A 19184-nucleotide genomic window follows, 5' to 3' on the forward strand; every position below is an offset into this window, starting at 1 on the left:
ATTTTCACTTGCAAAAGTATGGATTTTTTTTGTTTGTTTTCATAGCATTCAGTGGAAACAGCAAAAAATCTTAATGATGACAGGGATTGTGAAGTCAACTAATTTCTCCTTTAAAAAGTGAGAAAAAGGAACATTGATGAGACCTGTATGTGAGGCTACATGTATAAAAGCATTGCTGTTCTGTGTTTCAGAGTAGATGACCTATTTGGAGCCCACTGGAAATGGATCAATTCTGCATGTTAACTGAGAGAAAACATCAGCATGATTGAATCTGCAAAACCAAGCAAGTTGTTTGCTTTCTAGATTAACAGTAGGTTAACAGGTTGATACAAATCTTCATATCTTTTTTCAAAATAATAAAAAACCCATAATAATTTTTTGGAACAGGTATTCATTATAAGCAATGAGACGTGAGGTTCCAGAAGGGAATTCTAGGTCCAACAATGTTTTTGAAGGCTCTCTGTGCTGTTCCTGAAGTAGAAGTGTCTTTCCTTGCTGAACACCAACTTGCCAGGATTGTAAGAGATGTCTGCCAAGAAGCCTCTTGATTTCTGAGGGCAGTTAATTGCAGCACATTTGTTGATGGCTGCAGGAGTGACAACACTCACACATCTCCTTAAGCAACAGACGTTTATTAAGATTGGGCACTGTTTCTCTCCTGTATCTTTTCCTGTCTGTGAAAAGAGAATTTAGAAGGCAGAATGAGGGCTAAACAGTGTTCAATGGTTAAACTGGTCACTTGCTCTGCTTGCAGTAATGCCAGAGCATTAGAAAATACAGCAGTGAAGAAAACTGGCATGTGAATTATCAGCTGAATGACCTGAGTAGTTTCTTCTGTTTTTGTGGCACAGCTGTTCGCTGCAGCTTCCCCCGTGATGTCTGCCAAAGAACTGACACAAAGCAATGTTTGGATTTGGGACACTTTCCGTGCTGGGAACTGTCCTTTGCGTGTTTCTTTGACCAAGGTCTAGTCGTGGTTTCAGACTGTGGTCTGAACGAGTGTCACTGCATGGAGACAGACTTGTAGGGGAACTCTATGTCAGTTGTCACTAAGGAAGTTAATTGCCTCTAAGTTTACATGAGCAGAATATGAGCTGGCAGTCCCAGGCGGAGATTTTTCAGAGGTTTACAAGTCAGAAGATGCTGAAAGTGAAGGACCATGAAGCCAACCAAGACAAGCTGTCACCAGGAGGCGCCTGGAGCTGCGATGCAAGGATATGAGACAGTGGTCAGAGCTGGAGTCAAGGCACTGAAGACAGCAGGACAGAATTCAAGTTAACATCAGACCCTTTGGAGGTGTTTCCCCTTTTTGTACATATACCTACAATGATTGCAAACACTGTAGGTGGTTCCATTCCCTGTGCCTCAAAACTTGAGCAGCACTGTGGCACTCAACACCAGCCATGCACTACACCTTGTTCATACGATCGCTTGATCCGTGGGTGGCTGTGACTCCTCACTTTGGTTCATCTTGGACCTCATAAATGTACACTTGGGGAACACAGAAGAAAACTCTGGGAATTCTTTGGCTGCAAAATAATAGCAAAATGCATCCAGACAGCAGTTACAATTTGCTAAGCATGCAGAGACCTTAAGATAGGTTGTAACTCCCTGGATCAGAGAATGTGCTCCAGCAACTTCCACTGCAAACCGAAAGAGCAGTGACATGTGGAAAGGTGAGAAACAGACAGCAAACACACACAAATTCACAGAAACAATGTGCACAGCCTTCTGGAATAATTTTGTCTCATGAGGACTTGAAGCCATCTTCTTCTTTAGACATCTGATGACTTGTACTGAGCAAAAAATCACAATCCCTAATGGAATAAAATACCCGCCGATACTGGTGAATAAAGAGGAATATCTAGGTGTAACAGATTGTTTCCGAAAGCAACAACCTTCCCAGCTACTGTGAAGTGTGTGATACAAATTGGAATAAATTATCAGTGTTATCCAAAGAAAACCACAGACAGAAGCTGATTTCAGTGGGGATCGAAGAACCTTTGCTTTTAGAGGGAACTTGATTGCAATGTATCGATCAACCGCAATCAGGGTGATGATAAGGATGCTCATAGGCATGTTTGTAAAATAGATGTTTTGTATGGCTAAACACAGCTGGTCTATGGGGTGTCTGTACTTGGTAAAATACAGCAGGAAGGGCAGGGTGAAGAGCAGGAAACTGTCAGCCACGATGAGGTTGATCATGTACACCTTGGTCTCGGTCCACCTCTTGAGTTTGCAGCAGAAGACCCAGAAGGCAATTGCGTTCAGTGGGATCCCCAGAGCGAGCACTGGGATGTACACAACCAGCTGAAGCACCACAATGCTGCGCTGTGCATCACCGTCAGTGCAGTTTTCCATGCTGGGCTGTCTCTGCAAGGAAAGAGCACGCAGTGCAGGTGTGAGACTGAGCTTGGTGACAGGGTCCTGCGGCTGTGCCCCCCTCCCATGGCCCTGCAGCTCCTCATGTCCTGCACCGCTCATGTGGGCAGCTTCTGGAGGGCTTCAGTGGCTCCCCAGCACCAGCAGTCCCTCAGCCATCAAAATTACACTGTCACTCACTGCCAGCTACGAGACAGCCCTCTCTTGCTGCTGCTGCAGGATTAAACCTGCCTCACTGTCCCTCCAGTCCTGGTGTGTGCAATTTGGGTCATAGCAAAGCAGAATGATAATTTTTGTTGTTACCTTTGCCTCTGCTGTTGTTGTCAGAGCCACCGGCTTTAGGGCAGCCCACACCAGAGCTGGGCAGCATTCCCCATCTGCCCTCCATGGCCTTTGCTTTGCTGCTGAAGCCATGGGCTTGCTCTGGGTCTTGCCAGACCTGAGAACATCCTCAGGACTTGAGCCCTTCCAGATTTACTCCCAGAGGCAGTGGGGATGCTGCTGCAGGCTGCTGGGTGGGTGGGTGCCTGCTGTGGGCAGGATTTGTGCCCCCAAACACAAATCCATTCATCTGCTGGGGAGGAACGGCTCAGCAGGGGTACCAGCAGCCCTAACAGATAACAAGCCTCCAGAGAAAGAAGGGAAAGTGAGCACAAAGTGATCTCAGCTTCCAAAGCTAGGAAGCCAAAATTTTGCCAGGGCAGAAAACATGAATCCAAGAACTCAGACTGCCTCCTGCTCCTCCTTTAAATATTTCAGGGCATTTGTCACCAAGGAGGATGAATCAGACTTAGTCTGCAGCTCATAAGGGAATTGTTTACAATGAGGCAGGCATGGAAAGTGCCTGGATTACTACAGTCTCTTACCACCAATACATTGCCTTATAAGTCAGCAGCTTCTAAACATCAACACGTAAACTTAGTGAAAATACATGATTGCATGAAGTAAGTGAACTGTTTTTAGTGTCCAGGATTGAGAGACAGATCTGGCTACCCCAGAGGAAAGCACAACACCTGCCCTAGCACCAGAACTGGTATGGCAGTATTGAACCACAGATGTACAACCCTTTTTAGGGTGGAATTCATTGAGGAACTAACATGCAGCCTGTGTCCTGGTGCTCTTGGGCTTTCAGCCTCACAGATTTTGCCCACTCTGTCGTTTCAGCCAGTGCTGCACCTGTTCCCTGGCACCCTGTTGTGGCCACCTTGCAGTGAAAAAGCCACTCTGCCTGCATATCACCAGCCTGAGGAGCAGCTGAGCCTGCTGCCGGACACCCCAGCCCCGCTGCCGGACACCCCGGCCCCGCTGCAGGACACCCCGGTCTCTCTGGCGGACACCCCGGCCCCGCTGCAGGACAGCCCGGTCTCTCTGCCTGACACCCCGGCCCCTCTGCCTGACACCCCGGCCCCTCTGCCGGACACCCCAGCCCCGCTGCAGGACAGCCCGGTCTCTCTGCCGGACACCCCGCCCCAATGCCGGACAGCCCGGTCTCTCTGCCGGACACCCCGGTCTCACTGCCCGACACCCCGGTCTCACTGCCGGACACCCCGGCCCCACTGCCGGACACCCCGGCCCCTCTGCCGGACACCCCAGCCCCACTGCCGGACACCCCGGTCTCACTGCCCGACACCCCGGCCCCAATGCCGGACACCCCGGTCTCACTGCCCGACACCCCGGCCCCAATGCCGGACACCCCGGTCTCTCTGCCGGACACCCCGGCCCCTGTACCGGACACCCCGGTCTCTCTGCCGGACTCCCCGGCCCCAATGCCGGACACCCCGGTCTCTCTGCCGGACTCCCCGGCCCCAATGCCGGACACCCCGGTCTCTCTGCCGGACACCCCGGCCCCAATGCCGGACACCCCGGTCTCTCTGCCGGACACCCCGGCCCCAATGCCGGACACCCCGGTCTCTCTGCCGGACACCCCGGCCCCACTGCCGGACACCCCGGCCCCACTGCCGGACACCCCGCCCCAATGCCGGACACCCCTGTCCCGCTGCAGGACACCCCGGCCCCAATGCCGGACACCCCGGTCTCTCTGCCTGACACCTCGGCCCCACCGCCGGACACCCCGGTCTCTCTGCCGGACACCCCGGCCCCACCGCCGGACACCCCGCTCTCTCTGCCGGACACCCCGGTCTCACTGCCGGACACCCCGGCCCCACTGCCGGACTCCCCGGCCCCACCGAGCCCCCCATGCGAGCACGGAGCTGTGGCAGCTGCCAAGGCCGCGTGCCTGGGGCCCGGCGTCCCCACACGTGAGGGAACGCTCATGGCAAACTGCAGCGAGGGGCAAAGACCCCCCTGAAGGGAATGGAGCTGCAAAACATTGGCAGAAGAGCTGTGAAAGCAGGGGGAAGGCAGGGCAGCCGGCGCTGAGTGACCGTGTGTGGCAAGCAGCAGCTGGGAAGGCACACCCCGAGGGCCGGGCGGAGCACAGTGCCACCCCGGGACAGCGCCAGGCCTTTACCTGCTCCATGAGGGGCCCACGGGCCGCGGGCTCCTCAGAAACGCTGCGGGGAACACGCGGTGGCTTGGCAGGGAAAGAGATCCACGAGTGTCAGTACAGGGCACGGCCGTCCCAGGGCTGTCACAGCTGAAGCACAATAAACTCGAGCTCTCCACCAGTGCCTCATTTATCCCCTGATCTTCTTGAGCTGGAGGCTCTGGTGCCCTCTGTTGTCCCAGTCCCAGCAGCTCAAAGCTCCACCGTCAGAGCTTTTCCACCCAGAGTGCGCTCCCCCTCCTCGCCTCACACAACCCGGCAATTAAAATTTCATATTTTCAGTCCCGGGAAAGCAATTTCTGAAATAAAGCCCATAATGGCTGCAAATTGCCCTTCTGGCAGCAGGAGGTTCCTCAGGGAGCGCGCTGGCTGTGCCGCTCTGCGGCGGTGGCAGAGGCTGCTCCGGGCCCCGGGGACAGGGACCTTTCCTGGGGACAGGGACCTTTCCTGGGGACAGGGACCTTCCCCGGGGACAGGGATCTTTCCTGGGGACAGGGACCTTCCCCGGGCACAGGGACCTTCCCCGGGCACAGGGACCTTTCCCGGGGACAGGGATCTTCCCCGGGCACAGGGACCTTCCCCGGGGACAGGGACCTTTCCTGGGGACAGGGACCTTCCCCGGGGACAGGGACCTTTCCTGGGGACAGGGACCTTTCCCGGGGACAATCGGCGCTGGTGCTCTCGGTGAGGTGAGCCCAGGGTGCTGGTGGCACTGCGAGGTGACCGATGGCATTTGTGGCTGCCTCACCCCCTGCACAGCAGCCGGGAGCCAGCTGAGGACAGTCACTGCCGCCAGTGGGGCACTGAGGCGCTGGCACCTGGAGGAGCACGGTTAGGAGTGTGGAAAACGAGGTTCACAGAATTTTTATAGAATTTAAAAGTTTAATAAAAAATACAATTAGGAGATAATAAATAAAGTGTACAGATAGGGCCGGGTGTCTGCATTCAGCCAAGAGAGCACACCTTACTAACAAAGGATTGTGCCTTAAAAACAGAATCCCACTACATATCCATAAATTCTCATACAGACTCATCCATTCTTCTTAGGATCTTTGGTGTTCTTCTGTTTAGTTTTCTCTTGCCCCCTTCCCAATAGGTCAATCTTCTTGGCACCATCAAGATTTACATTCCCTGGCAACAGAAATGCAATAAATTCCTCCCCCCAGAGTTCTGGTCACTGCTGTCTTCATCTGGATATAATAGTTCACGAATGCAGGGGTTCTCTAACTATTTTATTTTTTTCCTCAGTCTTTGGGTTATACAAACAAAAGCAGTTTTTATTTTAATACTATGCCATTGCCTAACATATATGTATTATACTACTATTTCTAAGTTTCATCAATAACAGAAATAAAGAAAACTATATTAATACAACAAAATTTCCCAATCTTATACACATAACATTCATTTTAATATTTGCAAAAAGCCAACAATAAAATCTGTATCTATAACAGGAGCGTGCCCCAGTGGTATTTCACAGACATTGGGATGGGTTTTGCTGCCCACTGGTTACAGCAGTTGCAATCCCATCTCTGTGAGCCAGCTGACAGGAGCCAGACCGACTCCCTCAGGATTTGTCCCGTTAATTCTTGTCTTTGGAGCTGCCATGGTTTGACACTGGCCACATGCCAGGCATCCACAGGAGCTGCTCACTCGCCCTCCCCTGCCACAGCTGGGCAGAGGAGAGGAAAATTTTATCAAAGCGTTCCTGAGATGAAATAAGGACTGGGGAAAAAGCACTCCAAGGGCTCATCTTAGAGCTGCAAAGGGAGTTTATTACTAACAAAATCAGAGGAGGATAATAAGAAGTAGAATATGCCCTTAAAACACCTTTTCTTCTCCCAACCCCTCCCTCCTTCCCACTGATAGCACAGGGAGACAGAGCATGGGAGTTGTGTCACTCCATCACTGAGATTTTCTTCGGCTGCTCAGGGAGAGAAGTCCTTCCCCTGTGAGACCCTGGGGTCCCTCTCACAGGAGACAACTCTCTGTGAACTTCTCCAGAGTGGGTCCAACCTCACAAGCAACAGTTCTCCCAAAATTCCTGCAACATGAGTCCCTCCTGGGGCAGAGAGAGCTGCCAGCCCTGCTGCTCTGGGGTCACTCTGCCACGGCTCAGTCCTGCCAGGCCAGGCTGCTCCAGCCTGGGAGCAGAGACCCCTCAGCACAGCCTCCCATGGGCTCCCAGCTCCTCCAGGATTGCCCTGCTCCACTGGGGGCTGCTACCCGGGCTGTGGGGACATCTCTGCATCCCCCATGGATCCCCAGGGGCTGTGGGGACATCTCTGCATCCCCCATGGATCCCCAGGGGCTGTGGGGACATCTCTGCATCCCCCATGGATCCCCAGGGGCTGTGGGGACATCTCTGCATCCCCCATGGATCCCCAGGGGCTGTGGGGACATCTCTGCATCCCCCATGGATCCCCAGGGGCTGTGGATGGATCTCTGGATCCCCCATGGATCCCCAGGGGCTGTGGATGGATCTCTGGATCCCCCATGGATCCCCAGGGGCTGTGGATGGATCTCTGGATCCCTGTGGATCCCCAGGGGCTGTGGGGGGATCTCTGCATCCCCCATGGATCTCCAGGGGCTGTAAGGGGATGGGTGCCTCACCACAGCCTGCAGAGGAATCTCAGGTCTGGCATCTGGAGCACCTCCTCCCCCTCCTTCTCCACTGACCTTGGTGTCTCCACGTTGTTTCCCTCACATGTTCTCACTTCCTCCTCTTCTCTGGCTAGAAAAAGCTGTTCTGATTTTTTTGTTCTGATTTTCTTCTTAAATCTGTTATCACAGAGATGTTACCAACCTTTCTAATTGGCCAAGCCTTGGCCAGCAGCAAATCCATCCTCAGAGCCATCAGGGATTGGCTCTGCTGGACATGATGGAAGCTTCTGGCAGCTTCTCACAGAAGCCACCTCTGTGGCCCCCCTGCTACCAAAAAGCAGAGCCAAGGCAGCAGCTCACGTTCTCCAAGTGGCAGCAGCAGATCAGGCGTTGGCTGTGGGCTCACCGAGGGCAGATGTAGATCACAGGGGAAGATGTGTTTGTGGGCAGGAAAGACTCCCCCACACCGGTGGAGCACTGAGCATTGCTGGGGCAGAGCTCAGCAACATTTTGGGGGTTTTTCAGAAAGAAAAAAAAACAGTTCTAGGCAGCATTTATCCACTTCCTCTCTCCCCTGACTTTTCTAGACTGCTGACTCATGGAAAAATACACTTTCCTGATGGAAATGTTTGGGGTGTCAGTGTGGGCAGGCTGTGAGCAGCTGGGCTCAGCTGGGGGGATACTCTGAGCCTCAGCTGTGAGCCTGGGGGTTGGTCTGGTGCCACAAAACAAACCAGGGCAGAGCAATTCGAGGGCAGCAAACGCCGAGGCAGCAGTGACATGGCTTTCCTGTGTGGGTGGGAGGAATTGCCCTGCAGGGATGGCTGTTCTGAGGAGGTGTCTCTGGGCCAGGGCTCAGCAGGGCAGCTGGAAGGGAGCTGGCAGGAGGACTCAGCTCTGAAGGAGCTTTGTGCCTTTATGGCATTGGACAAGTGTTGCTTTCATCCCAAAAGTGTTCCTTCACACCTGTCTGACCTGTTGAGTTGAAGGGGAAGGAGGTCAGGCCAGTTCTGGGACATGTTTTGTAGAGAAATGTACTTAATAATGTGCCAGAACCATCTGAACAGCCACCCAACCCAGCCTGCCAAAGGAATGGGACAAACATAAACTGGATTAGTTTAATAATGCAAACAACCTGAAATACACAATGCAGTAAAATGTGATATATACATTTGTACATGTTGGCAAGAAGGATCAATAGACTTTAGCTGCAGAAGGAACTAAAAGAGGTACATGGGTCACTTCCTGCATGAGTAACAAGCAGGTGCTGGAGGGTGGAATGGAGGCACGTTAACAAGTGGTTACATACACGCTTTTACACATCTCTGTGACCTATTTGTTTAATGGAAACATAGATTATCCATTTCTAAACCTAATAAATAACTTGCTAGAGCAAAAGAGCAATACTTATCCCAGTAGCCCTGAAGCTGTATTTCCTCTTTATGTTGCAGATATTGGGGGTGGGTTTTGTTTCCCTTTTCCCTTTAGCAAGGCTGGATCTACAAGAGGTGGGTTGCATCTGTTTTCTGAGTGCTGGCTTTGGGCCGTAGAAAGGCTTCATGGAACTCCCTGGTGACAAAGTAGTAGCAGACGCTATCGAGGCAGCAGTTGGACGTGGCGATGCACCTCAACATGGAGGAGAAGTTCTTCAGGACACAGAGCTGGAAACAGGTAGCTCCAACATTCTCCATGATGAACCTGGTGAAAAGCCCAAGGTAGGCTGGCAGAAAACATATCAGAAATACAATCAGATTTGCATAAATGATGTGTACGGCTTTCTGGATTGATTTCTCCTCCGGTGAATTCGTGTTCAGATGTTTCTTCAGGTTCCTGATGACTTCTGTGGAGCAGAAGGTCAAGATTGCTAATGGGAGAGTGAACACGAAGAAAATGGCCAGCAGGTTGAGAGCAGCAGGTGTGGGGGTGTAGGGCTGGAAGCAGAGAGCCGCGTGACTCTGCCAGAGCTGGATGGTGGCACCGATTATCACCAAAACCCACAGAAGCCCACAGAGGAGGGCAGCCTTTGATGGGGACCTGAAGGTCCTGGCTTTCAAAGGGTGCTTTATGGCAATGTATCGATCAATGGAGATGAATGAAATGGTGTAGATGCTCACTAACATGTTGATAAAATACATTATCTCTGTAAACTGGCAGAGCTCCCCTCGGGCTGACTTGTTCCAGAGCAGATAAACCATGGAAGGCAAGGTGCAGATGACAGAGAAATCTGCAAAGACTAAATTCATTACATACACCCTGGTTTCTGTCCACTTCTTCATCTTGCAGGAGAATACCCAGAAGGCAAGGACATTAAATAGTGCTCCAAAAAAGAAAATGAGGCTGTACAGAGCAAACTCAATGAGGCGAACGTGGCGATGCAGTCCTAGATTTGTGGTGCTGCAGTTGTTGGACACATTCATTGTCCTGAGTTACAGATGTTGTATGATGTTCTGAGACCTGAAATAAGAAAGGACATGGTAAGACCTCCTTGTAGCTGTAAAAGAAGCACATGTAAGTACATATATCCTTTGTTAATAATGTGAATTTGAGCTTTACAGAGCTGTCTTTCTCAATCAGCCTGTGGCATCTTTGGCATCCTTTGTCAAGCTTTAAGTTCACTCAGTTTATGAGTGTGTCTCAGTGTACATCTCCAATAGGATATGGCAGAGAGCCTTTATTAAATAGGGACATCTTGAAGTGTGTGAGGGCAGGAGGCAACACAGCACTAAGAAGAGCCCCCTGCCCCCATAGGTAGTGGGCACATCCTGTGACAAGGTGAACACTAATTCCTTAAGACAGGCTGTGAAGATGATGTAAAATTACCCTTACCTTGGTGTTGAGCTAGGCAGGGATTGCAGCAACCAAAACTAAACTCCAGCACAACCCATGTGCAAAAGCTTTGTCAGTCCTACTGGTTTTGTATTCAGATCAGGGGTGAAGGGCTGGGCGTGTGTAGCAGATGTCACTTGATAGAAATCCTCATGCTCTGGCTCTAACTGGGAAGGTTTCTGAGCCGTGTGAACCCAGAGCTCCTTCTCCAAGCTGAGGAAAACAGCTGAATCTGCAGTCCTGCTCTCCCAAAGGCATGCTCAAAACCCTAAGGGAGACAGTGAGGTATGCTGCTCTCCACCTCTCCAGGAGAGGAATGGAGGATGGAAGGATTAACCTCATTTTAAGCCCATTTGTTCCAGGAGAGAGTATGAGCCTGCAGATACAAAGCAGAAAGCCACTTCTGGAAGAGGGAACACCACTGCAGAACAAGGAGCTTGCTGTTAAGGGCTGAATTGGATGGCTCCTGCCCCAGGCAGGCACCCAGCCACCCTCAGAAATCCGTGTTAGAGTAGAAGCTGTTGAGCCTGTGTCACACTGTCTACAAGATGTTTTGCAAGAGTATTAGTTGTGTGAAGAATGAGTTCATGGGCTGATAAAAATCATCTTTCAGCAGAGCCCATCCTGTGCAAAGTGGTTTCATTTGACATGCACGTGAAACAATCCTTCCAACCACTGATTCTGAGTATCTGTCACTTCTGCTTGCATCTAAATGCACTTCAGGAAAAAAAGATAAACAACCTTTCAATAAGTGTAAAATAAGTGTTTTAGCACTCTAACAGGAGAGTGAAGTGGGGAGGGATCTGGTGAAATCCTGGAGCTTTCAGAGACCTGGGAAGAGACACCAGGTCTGCCTGGTTAAGCAGTTATTTGCCTCCACCAGCAATGCAGACCTTGTGGCCAGCTGGTGAGAGCATTGCCTGTAAATCAGAATTCAGTTCTGAAGTGACTGAAAAATACACAAATAACTCAGTTTCTGGAGGATGTGCAAGTGTCTTGGGCAATAGCAGACACTAGTGTGACTTGTTCTTGTATGCTCAGGTCTGGGTTTCCCAACAGAGGCTTGCTGCTCACTGCCTGTACCCCGTGAGGAAGGGGACACTTGTCCCCTGAGGAAAACCTCTCTGAACTATGGGAGCAGCAGCAGGGAGCTGTCACTGGTTATGGTCACTGGTTATGGCACGAGGCAGGAGTCTGACAGCTGCACTGGTGCCCAGGTTTCTTCTCACTGCCCTGGTGCAGCCTCTGCAGAGGTGCAGCACAGGCAAACCACGCTGCTGGGCTCTGCAGCAGCAAAGGGCTCTGGCCAGCACTGCCCTTGGAGATGGAGACCTGGCCAGTGCAGCTCCCAGCAGCAGGGCTCACAAGAACCCCAGGCCAGTCCAGAGGCTGGGAGGAGGATGGAGGAAATGACCAGAGGCTTTAAAGCAGACCAAAAAGCATTGATAAGGTATGACTGAGGAAAAAAATCTTTGAAGAGATGCAGCTTGACCAGCTAGCATATCCTGTGGCTGCTGGAAATGTATCTTGTGGGGCAGATGAAATGCCTGCAGCATCAGAGGGGCTAGGCTGCAACTTACAACTGTAACAAAGGGATGGAGACAGCTGTGAAACAGCATCTTGCTGCTGCTGGGAGACCAGGAACAGGCTGGGGATCCACAGACAAGGTGACCAGTACTGTGCAGGGTGTCCTGCTGTCCCCACCATAGGCTGGGGAGAGCTGGCCAGCAGCTGTCCCCCAGCACAGAAGCTGGTGAGCATCTGGGGAGGAAGGCCTGGGCTGAGCTTGTTTCCTCCAGCAGCTCAAGAAGCAGGAGGCTTCTGCCAGACCCTGAAGAGAGAGGCTGGAGGAAGAGATGCAAGGATGAGAGGCTGAAGGCACAGTGGATGTTGCAGCAGCACTGTGGTGGCTGCAGCCAGTGTTTTTCCAGCAGGAAAGCAGCTGCACTGAAAGGGGAGTCTTGCATGGAAAATCCTCTTCCTTCCTTCTGGGGAGAGCTCAAAAGTGGTCAGGCACCAAGGGCTGAAGGGTGAATATGGTGGGTGAAATAAAGGGTAAATATGGTGGGTGAAATGGCTAAGGGACAGCATGGGAGCCCTGGTGGGTGAGGGAGGGAACCTGGAACTGAGCAGAGGGAGAGCAAGAAGGGAAATGGGGGTGAAGTTGGGTACAGCACAGCATCATCTGCATCAGCTGCCCTCAGACCTGCCACCTCCATGGCAACAGCCCTGTCACCAATAAATGACAATAAATTCTTATAAACTGAATGGGTAGCTCTTAGTACATATTCAGTGAGGAGCTTTTCCTCTCTGTTTCCAAATAGCATAAAGAAATCTACAGACTGCCTGCTCCAAACCTCCTGCTGCTGTTCACACCTCTCTCAAGTGCAGGGATCTCAAGAACAGCAATTTTTTATTTTCCTTTTTGCAGCTTGTGTTCTTTCAGGCTCATCTATCACTGCATCCCTGGAAAACTGTAATCTGGTCACCCTAACCATGGTCTATCTGCTTTGATAGATGATGAAAGGGGTCCTCCTAGATAAAACAAATTTGTTAGAATCACTTGTTTCCCATGTTGGGATGAATTGACTTCCAGTTCTCCGCTGCTGTGATATTCCAGGTAAAGTACCCAGGGAATACCTTGGAGTAAGAACAGAAACTGAACAGAAACTCAGAGATCATGACCTACCCCATGGACTCCTGCCTCACAGGGACCTCTCTGCCCTGCAGAAACCACGCTCAAAGCCTCCTCTGCCTCCCCCCAGGCACAGCAGGACCCTGCTCAGCAGTTCACAGCCAGCAAGAGAGAAGGAAACAAAGTGATGTTACCTGCAGATTTAACGTGCCAGAGTGAGCAGCAGGTGCCACCGAGGCAGGGCACGCGGGCTCTGTGCAGCCCGGGCAGGGCGAGCGGGGCTGCAGGACGGGCACGGGCTGCCTGTGCAGGGCAGGTGCCTGGCACCAGCAGCTCCCTGATACTTGAACGTTTCCATAGCACCTCCTCCTCCTGCGTAAGAGCAGATTTCACATCAGTCAGGTTTTGAATGCCAGCCTTCTGGCCAAAGCAATGGTGGCTCTACTTTACTTTAGCGAGCTGGCCGCTCTGAGGTTTCTGAAAGGGTGTGTTTGATGGCTGGCAGAGATGTTCAGCAAGTGGGGATTGAAAGTGCTGAAGTCTAAGCTAGGTAAAGCCAGGAAGGTGCAGTACCTGGTCTGGATTGCCCCATGCAGCTCGAGGTACACCTGAGTGTTGAGTTGTGCTCTGGGTATGGAGGTGAGCACATGGAGCAGCTTGGCAATTAGTGTAGGAAAGCCTTCCCAACCCTCCTCAAGTGCTGCACTCGTGATGGGGACAGCATGAGGGCTCTGGCCTGCACCTGTTTGAGCACAGGTACAGCCAAACCATCCGAGAGCTCCAGCTGGCACACAAACTGAGGCCTCAGTACATCCCACGTGGGTGGCAAAGAGCTTCACTGGTAAACTCTGCATTGGCAGAAGTGGAGGGGGCAGGCAGAGCCATAAACCCCAAAGGGCTCAGTAATGGGCTTTTAATTGGTGTCAGTAATCAGCTGCAAGTGGGCACTGCTTCACTGCACACTCAGCCTTGGTCCCTGGCCAGCTGTTGCATTCTTTGTTGCAGTGATGCACTGGTGCTCCTCAGTCAGCACGATGGGTGCTCTCCTGGCTGTGGGAGCTTGAGAGAAAAGCAGCAGCTGGCTGGAGCTCGGGCTCTCACAGCAGAGGATGGCAGGATGCTCGCATGTCCGAGGCACGGGGTGGCACCAGGCAAAGGAAGCGCTGCAGCACAGCTGTCAGACGAGGCTGTGCAGGGGACAGCACCAGGCACAGCATCCTGAAGATAAAACCCACTTGCTCTGCTCCACCACAAGGCTTCTGAGCTTGCAGCCATCCCATAACCACAGAGATGTGCGTGCTGATCACAGCCCTGAGGAGGCAAACAGGCATCCAGAGTCCTGGGTGTGCCTGTCACAGGAGGAGCAGCAAGGCAGGAGCCACGAGAGATGTCTGAACCAGGCTGATAAGAGCCCTGGATAGCATCTGGCATTTGTAAGGTGCTGTGGAGGAGGGGCAGGGAAGCACGGTGACACCAAGTGCTGCAGTGGCTCTTGGGGTCACAGTGTGAAAGAGGGACAGGAGGGTCACTGCAGGTGTTCAGGGACAGGAAAACCTGTGTGAAGAGAGCCACAAAGCAAAGGTGGTGGGAGCTGTTTGCCTGTGGCAGCTGCAGCTGCCTTTGCTAAGGAGGCTGATGCTGTGGGTTCTTTTTGAGGTAGAGCACACAGTGATGGCCTTGTCCACCATCAGTGAGGCTGGAAGGAACCTCCTGAGGTTTCCAACAACCCTTTGCTCAGAACCACTGTCTGAGGCCATGTCCTGTTTGGTTTTGAATAGTTTGAGGGATATCCCCACACGTTCTCTGGGCAACCTGTTCTGGTGCTTGATCATTCTGAGACAAAACTTTTTTATATTTTCACAGACCTTCCTGTATTCCAGTCTGTGCCTTTTGCCTCTTGCCCTTTCAGCAGTGTCAGGGAGAGGGCAGGAGGCAAAAGGCACAAACTGAAATATAGGAAAGTCTGTTTAAACACAAAAAAAAATTTATTCCCTGCTACTGGGTGTTTATACACATAGATCAGATCCTTGAGAGACTTCTCCAGGCTGAATAGTCCCAGCTCTTTTAGCCTCTCCTGATACAAGAGATATTCCTGTCCCTTAATCTCCTCTGTGGCCTTTCCTTAGACCTTCTCCAGTAAGTCCAGGTCTTTCTTGTACTTGGGGGGTCCCAGTGATAGACTGAGACAGTCTCAGCAGTGCTGGGCAGAGGGGCAGGATTCAGCTCCCTTGAGCTGCTGGCAGTGCTCATTCTCACGCTGCTGTTTCCTCTCTCTGCTGCCATGGCACACTGCTGGCTCACCATCAGCTTGATTTCTCCCTGGAGCCCAGGTTCTGCTCTGCCAGGCTGCTTTCCAGAGGGTCAGCCCCAGCCTGTGCAGGTGTTTGGAGCTGTTCCTCCTCAGCTGAAGGAACCATAGGGCCTGCAGTTCTCTGGATGCTCCTTCTGCCTTTCCTGAAGGTGACATTTGAGGGAGACAGCAGTGTTGAAGGGAAGAGCACACTGTGAGTGTCAGCTCACGTGCAGGCCTGGCTGTGAAAGGTGAGGAGATGAGCAGCAGTGGAAAATGGCTTTGTGCCACCACAGTCTGCAGGGGCTGCAGTTGATGGTGGGGACTGAAAAATGCCACTGCCAGAAAGAGATGGAACTCAGCCTGTGGAGTTCCAGCTGATTTGGAGGTGGTGACCTAGGAAAGAGCCCAAAGAGGGGTGTAAAGCAGGAGGGTGAGGTGGCTGGGGAGAGGAGACCATGGATGTGGGACAGGGATGGATACAGGCTGGCCAAACTGTCCAGGCTGATGAGCTCCACCACTGGAAGGGGCCAGGGGACACTGACATGGCAGCAGAGGACCTCTGGGATGGTGGCAGCCAAGCAGCACTGGGGGAAGGTCAGGCTGTGACAGTGGCACCTGCCTGCAGCAGTGTCTAGCCTGGATGGAAGGATTCATTCCCCACAGAAGACAGGAGAAGGCTGCTCGTGCTGGGTCTGCCTGAGCACCTGGCCTTTTTTACCTGTCTCCTACCAGATGTCAGTGCTGGAAGATGCTAAACTCGTACAGATTACATCTGTTTGTGTTTTTCTAAAATACAAGTTACTAAGTAGGACTAAACAAAGTAGGTTTGGCTGTGGTGTGAAACAGGGGCAACACCTACATGGGATGCTGCAAACATTCACAGCCAGCCTGGGCAACCTTTGAAGGTACCAGCTGTTCCATGACAGCAAGGTAAAAACACTCTTAAACCTGGTTTGGGGTTTTTTCCCCTTCCCCTCTCTCAATCATGAACATCTCTTTCCTGTATAATCAGTTTGAAAGGTCACTTTGTTATGCAATCCATTGGGTTTGGAAGATCTTCAGCTTCACTAATATTCCACATTCAAAGCTTAATTTATTTACAGTTTACATTCATATATCTAAGGAGAAGGAAAACAAAGATGGGCTAAGGATGGTGGTGTTTGCACAGCCAGCCATGCTTTACTCAGGGTGTGCTGCAGCAATACCCACCTGTACAATGCTGTACAAATAAATCCCACAGGTGCCTCTGTTCTGAATTATTTTATGTATGACCAGGCCATACTGAGCATCCTCAGTGCTCTTCAGGCTGCACTCCAGCCTGTCCTGCCTCATTATGTTGATGCTATAGACTCACAATATCGATTTCCTGAGATGAAAAACTCCCTTTTGCTCTCTCTCTCTCCCTCTCTCTAAGAATCATTTTGTTTCTGAGTGCTCTGTGTTTGAGTGGAGACATCTAATGCTTCATGAGCTCCACCAGATTTTTTTATCACTCTCCCTCAACCACAAGACACTCAAAAAAAAGATTTTGGAAAAAAATGGGGTTTGCTAATGTGAAGCAGCAGAGGAAAGTGGAAGTAGGTCTGGTAATTGTAACCCACTCTCTGACCTTGTCTAGTCCCAGGAGAGCAAATCAATTTATCCTTGGCTTTCACCAGAAGTCTGTAATTTGCCTGCAGTTATCCTCCCCATTTCTGCACTTGGACAGAGGCACTTTCAGCCTGGGAGAAACATCACTCCTGCAGTGTAGTGCCTATGAGTGTTAGAGGCTTTTGCTTATACTTTTGGACTTTGCCTATAGAACTGCTTTGCTCTCAGTTTTCCAGGCATTACTAGCACAGACCAGGCTGGAATATGTGTGTGCTGGTTTCCTCAAATAAAAGTGTTCCTGAAACTCACTGGATTCAGCACCCTTCTTATCCCTGCTCATTTTTTCCACTTGCCTTCTTAAAGCCCATTCTATTTTGTTTTTCATAAATGGAGATGAGAATGAGCAGTTTGGCTCAGAGGTTTTTAAACTGGGAAACTTTTGCTGCAGGAGGCAGGAAAGCCATCAGAGGTACAGGGAGGGAGAATGCTCCAAAAATATCCACTTTTCAGAAAGAAAATTGCCCCATCATCTAAGAACCAGAGATAACCTGGCAAAGGAGTGGTGATAAATTAGATTCAAGTTGGTCACACCTCATTTGGAAAGGTGATGATGAGTCTGTACCAAAAATTCGCTGTTATATCAGATCTGTTTTCATTTCCTGAAAATTAAAGTAAATTTAGAAATGCAGTTTAATAATGACTTTAATAACTGGATATTTAGGAATAGTGATTTAGAATCAGCCTTTGATTCAGTATTTCCTGAAGGCAGATGAGCTCACTGACTAGAAAGGGAGGTTAGCAGAGAATAATCATGCCAAGGAGTTACATTTTGATTTCATGCTCATTACTGCATGTCAGAAACACACCCTTTTTTCTGATGGAGAGATGAGCCACACAAAGAAAGGCCACAAAACAGGACAAAAAAGCAATAATAACCTTGTGCCATTGGAGTAACAGGACTGAAGGCAGTGACACCCTGGTCCTGCTGGCTGGTGTGAGCCACAGATCTGCCTCTGCACAAGTAGAAAATGTATTATGTCAGGGCTGGGATGGAGTGATAACCTTTGCAGGGCTACCTTGTAGAGTAAAACAGTAAGTTGGTCATGTTTGCTTTGCTTTTCAGGCCAGGGAGACATATAAGCATATCTATAAATATCTGTAAAATTATCTATCTTAACGTTTCCCCTTTGCAGGGCTGTGCTGACACACCGTGCTCAAAGAATAAAACAGAAGAGCAAAGAACATGAACTTGGCTGATAAACATGTTTGTGAGATGTGCATATTTCTCACTTGCATGGACAGGAAGAAGGGAAATGTGGTTTGGTAAGGTCAGCTCCAGCCTCTGACACTGAAATTTAATTTTGAGCTTGGAAATCCTGAGTTAAAACGTGTGAAGCTGTGCACCCACAGAGAGCCACTGATGTACACCGAGGCATTTTCACTCTTACTTGATCACCCTGTTATCCAACCACTCATCTAAGATAAGAACTCAACATAGCACGACAATTCCCACCCCCTGGTGCCAGACTCACCCTTTTGCCCAGAACCCTGACAACCCTGACAGCTCTGCCGAGCAAACACAGGCTTTCCATGGGCCTCCCCCTTCCAGACCTCCCCCTTGTCTAGGAAAACAAAACCCCAAAATTTGGGTGTGAAAGTTGGCCAAGAAAGACTCCACGTGGTGGTGGTGGCTGCTCCCTTCCCAGCGCTGAGCGAGCAGGGGCTGTGCAGAGCAGCGAGCTCAGGGCATCAGGAGGGGAAAACCAGAACCCCACAGAGTTGTGCTGGACCCCACTGAACTGCCAAGTTCATTTGGTGCCTGGGTCTGTGTCTGCTTTGCTCCAGTACTTTTCTCCTGTGTGAGAGCCTTTACCACCACAGCTTGTGTCTCTGCAAGGCTGCAAATTCCCCCACAGCTCCTTTGTGCAAATATCTGACCACAGTGCAGATTCCAGATGCTGCTGATACGGCCCCTCAGCCTGCACATAAACAACCCTGCACCTTCCCATGCCTATTTAGGGCAGGGCTTCCCTTGATGCTACTCAGTGACATCTAAACCTGCCCAGGTTTTGTGCTGCAGTAGTGACAATATCCCCTTTACCCTTATTTGGGTCCCTGCCTTTTATCTCTCCCTAGCTTCAATGGCTGAAACACTTTCAGTGCTTTAAAATACTAATTCATTGCACTATTGGTTGATTTGGAGAGGAAAAGACTTCCTGTGGGAGGTTGGTCCTTAAAAATCAACACAGGTATCTCCTGACCTGCTTGTCCAGCAGAACACTGAAGCACAGGGATGTGACTGAGCCCCTCTCCCAGCACACCAGTGCTCCCCATCTGAGAGAAAACAC

The 19184-nt window shown here is 50.8% G+C and overlaps 1 protein-coding gene across 1 annotated transcript; it reads right to left on the reverse strand.

The window, feature by feature from the left end:
- Positions 1–826: 826 nt before the first annotated feature.
- On the reverse strand, positions 827–4993 carry LOC131581665 (G-protein coupled receptor 35-like). The gene is made up of 2 exons (XM_058844174.1): positions 4853–4993; positions 827–2373 (listed from the first exon to the last, which is right to left on the reverse strand). The coding sequence occupies exons 1-2, from the start codon at positions 4859–4861 to the stop codon at positions 1420–1422; spliced, it is 963 nt and encodes a 320-aa protein (XP_058700157.1). The 5' UTR covers positions 4862–4993; the 3' UTR covers positions 827–1419.
- Between the last annotated feature and the right edge of the window lie 14191 nt (positions 4994–19184).

The sequence above is a fragment of the Poecile atricapillus genome, chromosome 8, assembly GCF_030490865.1.
Source record: "Poecile atricapillus isolate bPoeAtr1 chromosome 8, bPoeAtr1.hap1, whole genome shotgun sequence".
Taxonomy (NCBI): Eukaryota; Metazoa; Chordata; class Aves; order Passeriformes; family Paridae; genus Poecile; species Poecile atricapillus.